At 41.5% G+C, this 5,004-nt stretch overlaps 1 protein-coding gene across 1 annotated transcript; it reads right to left on the bottom strand.

The window, feature by feature from the left end:
* Positions 1 to 1,416: 1,416 nt before the first annotated feature.
* LOC149090547 (uncharacterized) lies at positions 1,417 to 2,899 on the bottom strand. The gene is made up of 3 exons (XM_089264475.1): positions 2,744 to 2,899; positions 2,406 to 2,672; positions 1,417 to 2,340 (listed from the first exon to the last, which is right to left on the bottom strand). The coding sequence occupies exons 1-3, from the start codon at positions 2,767 to 2,769 to the stop codon at positions 1,638 to 1,640; spliced, it is 996 nt and encodes a 331-aa protein (XP_089120601.1). The 5' UTR covers positions 2,770 to 2,899; the 3' UTR covers positions 1,417 to 1,637.
* Between the last annotated feature and the right edge of the window lie 2,105 nt (positions 2,900 to 5,004).

Genomic DNA, 5,004 nt, shown 5'->3' with positions numbered 1-5,004 from the left:
ACAGCACTTAATGCAAAGCGGAATTAAGCGTAATGATGATCATCAGGAATAAATTACAATCGAAATAAAATGCAACAGCATAAATACGCAAAAAAAAAGAAAACGATGAAACGAACTCAATCGAAAATAAATACAAAAAATATTTTAGTAATAAGCAATTTATAATTATTAATTAAAAATTTAAATATCAATTACTGTTTACATTATAAAAACTCGACGGAATTATGTCACTTTTTTGTAAGCAAAGAATTGTTAAATGTAAAAAATTGCTGTTGCTCTGTAGAAGAACTTTCAGAAGAAATTCCATTTGGGAAAGAAAATTTAGATTAATTTGCGATTATTAAAAATTTAATATAAATGTATTAATAGTTGTTCATATACAAATTAATTTAATTGTATTAATAGTTATTCACTTTATGCAATTTAATTATATGTGTAATGTAAAGGCAAATTACGAACGGGTGCTAACGACTGCAGAACACCTATTGAAGGCCTAAATGCTGACAGATTCATTTATACCTATGGAGTTTATTTATAGTATAGATAAGATAGTATAGATAAAACTTTATGGGCTCTACCACAGCTCCTGCTGCCTATTACATGCCATTATAAAGACAGTTGCCTGCTGCTGAACACCTATTCACAGTCCAAGCACTTCCAGATCCATGCTAGGGTTCGCCAATTAATGTATGTAAAAAATAAAATATATAAAAATTTTTTAAAATAATTTTTTAAATTTAAAATATTTTTTAAATATATATATTTTTTTTTAATTTTTAAAATAAAGAGTAATATAAATATAATTTTTTTTTTTTTTTAATTTTAAAAATAAAGAGTAATAATAAAAAGTAATATAAAGATATACATATATATATATATATATATATATATGACAAGAGTATGTATACCTTATGGCGTCTGCCACGTCTCCTGCTGATTCATTGCCTAACTATAGTACTATAAATAAAAGTATAATTTAATAAATAAAAAATAATTCAAAATTGTATTTTAAAAATCTCATAAACTCAAATAAATAGGAAAAAGTGGTGAGAAAAACTCTCAGTGTAGTGTAATCGAGTTCATAGTTCAATTGGCGCTGTGTAGAGCGTATGAGAAATGTTTCATTTGTTGTTTCAATTTGCAATTTGTGTTTTTTTTTATGCATTGCTGTTGTTGTTGTTGCGGTAGCTTCGTTATTTGTTGAATTAATTAAAATTCAATAATAAAATTGTTAAATGCAAAGCTGAATTAATGCGGAGCGCGCGCGGCTCGCTGAGAAATGTTTAATAGCATAAATAAATAAAAAGGAGCACAACTGCTGCACGAATTCAGTTTGTTTATATGTAAATATAATTAATAAACACACACACACTCCCACACACACACACACAGTGAAAGAAAATGATGCAAAAAATGTTGTATGAAATTGAATATTTTATTCAAGTCTTTCGGTTCAGGTTGATTAAGCCTCAATTGAGAGTATCAATTTCGATATTTCATGTGCATAAATAAATTCAAGATGTGATTGAAAAAAAATATGGCAATAAATTTTTGGAAAAATCTATGTGGAAAAATTGCAAATGCCCATGAAATATCTGTTGTATAAATGCTGTGTTTGGGAATCGCACATTGCTGAACTAAGGATGCTGCATGCCGCAGAGCTCGCACTGAATGAGCTGGGCGAACATCTCAGCCATCTGAACGCACTCATCCAGCTGCTGCTGGTAGATACTCCATCTGTTGAAGGCCTCCTGATTGAAGCCGGGATCCTGGGGATCCGTGATCGGGGTCTCCGGCAACTGAGAAATGACAGTGGCCATCATCTGCAGCGTGGTCTGCAGTGCCTGCCAGAGGCGGACGAGCTCCTCGAAGTGCAGCTCGGTCATTACCATTAGGCGCTGCATAGCCGAGTAGTCGTTGCATACGGCCGTCATGTTGATCATGGGGAATGTCAGCGGGCTGCAGTGAGTCGGCGGCACGGTGTAGGGCGACGGATTCAGACGAGGGATCGACTGGGCGAATGTCTCGAAGAAAGTCTCGTTGAGGTAACTGGACGGACCATTGAAGCCATTGCGCTCGCCTATGATATTGATCAGACGCGGCACAACCCCATAGATGCTCAGTGACCCCGCATAGGGATTAGGGCCTACAGCACCGGCCAGCTGCCCCGGCTGCGGCTGCTGCTGATGCTGCTGTTGCTGCGGCTGCCCAGCGGCTGGCAGGCCCACCTTGGGCTCTGCGTCGTCCATCTCCACTTCGCTAGAATCAGGAGTAAAGAAGCTCGAGTCGCTCGTAGTGGTGTCCATGTCCTCGTCCTCGGTCTCCAAGTTGGTGACAGTGCTGCAGCGGCGAAGCCCCCCGATTATTGGGCATTCCGATTTTCATCACAAAATTCACACGCTTACCTATCAGCGACCTTGCCAGCTTGCTTGCCAACGCCTTTGGTGGTCACCACCGGAGGCTGCTCCGGCTTCGGCTGCTCCGGCTTGGGCTGCTCCGGCTTGGGCTGCTCCGGCTTGGGCTCCTCCGGCTTCGGCAGCTCCTGCTGCTGCGGCTGCTCCTGCTCCTGCTGAGGCTGCTCCTGCTGCAGCTGCTCTTGCTGCGGCTGCTCCTGCTGCGACTGCTCCTGCTGCAACAACTCCTGCTGCGGCTTCTCAGCGCTCTTTTCGTTGCTAATTGGCAAATGAGTTGCATTGAGATGCAAGCAAATTATATCACTGCGACGGCGACTGCCGGCACTTACCCAAAGATATTTCCTTGATCAGCCATGCTTATTCGTTTTTAATTGCGTATAACGAAAGCTATTAAAGTTTGCTAGTCGATGCTTGTATTATTTTTTGGTTTTGCCAAAGCAAATCCGAAGAAAATTAGAAAGCAACTGAAGCGCACGTGCGAGAAAGTCGAGCCAAAACTCTAAAATGAAGTCGAACGAACTTTCCAGCTTATGCCAGCGTTGGACAACACTAGAAATTGCTATCGATAATGCAGTGGCAGTGTTGAGCACTGTTGCAATCTATCGAATTGGAAATTAATTGAATTCTTAGAAATTTCGGAAATTCTGAGTGCATAGGCCATAGGCTACGTTTATATAGGTCAATGGGGCAGATCGAGGCGAAGATCTGGGGCGGGAGAGACAGTTATATATGGATTACAGCCGCTGGAGCCTGTGGCGCCATCAGTTGACGAGTGGCCTAGGCAAGTCTCAGTGCTGTAAATCACGTCAGAGACGGTGTAGTGTTATTATTAACACTATGCTTGCCAAATTAACCAACACTTTGCATATTAGATGACTTGCATATGCTCATAAACCACGTACGCACTTCCGCCTCTTCTTCTACCTGGTTTTCTCTTCCTCTTACACTTCTCCCATTTTTTTTTTTTGGCAACTCATGGATGCTTCTAGAAGTTCAATGCGAATTGGACAAATTCTTATTGGCCAAAGTTGAGGTGGAGTAGGGTGGAGTAGGGATAGACGGACGGGCATGGCTAGATGGACTCTGCAGGTCAACCCGATCAGGAATATATAAGAATATGTATGTACTCCATGTGGTCTACCACGCCTACTTCCAGCTGTTAGATTCACTCGCTCTATAATTGCCGCTAGCTCTGTGTCTTCCCCTCGTTTTTCCCCTCCAAAGCCAACTAACTGAATTGAGAGCTCTACCCATAGCTGTAGTGTTTTTTAGCACCGTTGCTGTTGGGCGCTCTACTGCCCGCAGTCCACGCCTGTAAATCGCGCTCTTGCTTATTTTTTTTTTTTTGCTGTCACTTTGGCGGATCTCATACATGATATCATGTAAATTGGTGCGGCGCAGAGTATTTCCCATGTGGAAAATTGAAATGTGTGTTGTCTTAACCAACACTGGCTGCTACCAGCACCGCCCCCTCTCACACCTACATATGCCGTGTGGATTATTGACTATTGCGGGGCAACAAAATGCTAATGATATCAAGTGTGTGCGCCACTGGAAAATGGAAAATTGGAAAATCGTATTGTGGAAAATAAGCGCTTTAAAGAGCTTATTTCAATAGAATTTCACAAGCGAATTGTTCAAATTGCAATTAAAAATGCAATATGCATAAATGTTTAATGATAGCCCAGCAACAACAACAGCAACAACAATAACAAACAATATATAGGAAATTTAATTAAATTTTAAAATGCGTTTGTGGCAATTCTTGGCCATTGGCTCGCCTGGTAGGGGCCCTAGTCCTGGCCAAAATTGACATAATGACCAAATAATTTTCCAGTTCGCTGCATCTTAATGGCCCTGCGTTGGTGGTGGCGCTATGTGGGCCGGGGGGCGTGTCAAGTGACAGTCGTAGAAATTTCAATTTCGCATTCGGCTGTCAAAGGCGACGCCAGTGCGGCACATTAAATGCGAATGTTCATTATCAATTTGCAAATTTATTATGAATGTCAACATTAATTTGACGCTCAAATCTATGCAACATGCCCGGGGACACGTGACACGTGACACTAGACCGGCCAGTGGCGCCACGCAGCGACTGTTTGGGCCAATTAATCAAGCGAACCGCCCAGCGACAAGTCACAAAGGTAATTTGGCACTTAAAAAGGGTAAACGAGCCCCGAGCCTCGAGCCTCGAGCCTCGAGCCTTGAGCCGTACCGGGCGTACCTTCTTCAAGGCACTTTGAAGGCCGCCAAATGTGACGAGTCTTTGTCCACGTTTGTCCCATCGGGCCGAGTCCATTTATCATCTGATTGACTAGATAATTGACTACGGCCAGGCCCCCAGCTTGTCCCGCATCGCCCCAATAGCACCATCATCATTCATGGCCGCCGTGTGACGGTGCTTGTAGAGCCAGACCAAAGACAAGTCATAAATATTATTTGCAAAAAATTGAAAAATACCAAATGCAACAATCTAAGCGCAGAGATCTAGGTCTATTGTCTATGTTGATGTCTTTTAAAATTATTAAAAATAATTAATAGCTTTAATATCTATTTATATAAGGATTCTTAGATATTATTTCCGGTACAG

Source organism: Drosophila navojoa, chromosome X (assembly GCF_054131105.1).
Source record: "Drosophila navojoa isolate 15081-1374.11 chromosome X, UAZ_NAV_1.0, whole genome shotgun sequence".
Lineage (NCBI taxonomy): Eukaryota > Metazoa > Arthropoda > Insecta > Diptera > Drosophilidae > Drosophila > Drosophila navojoa.
This window is presented reverse-complemented; position numbering and strand designations above follow the sequence as displayed.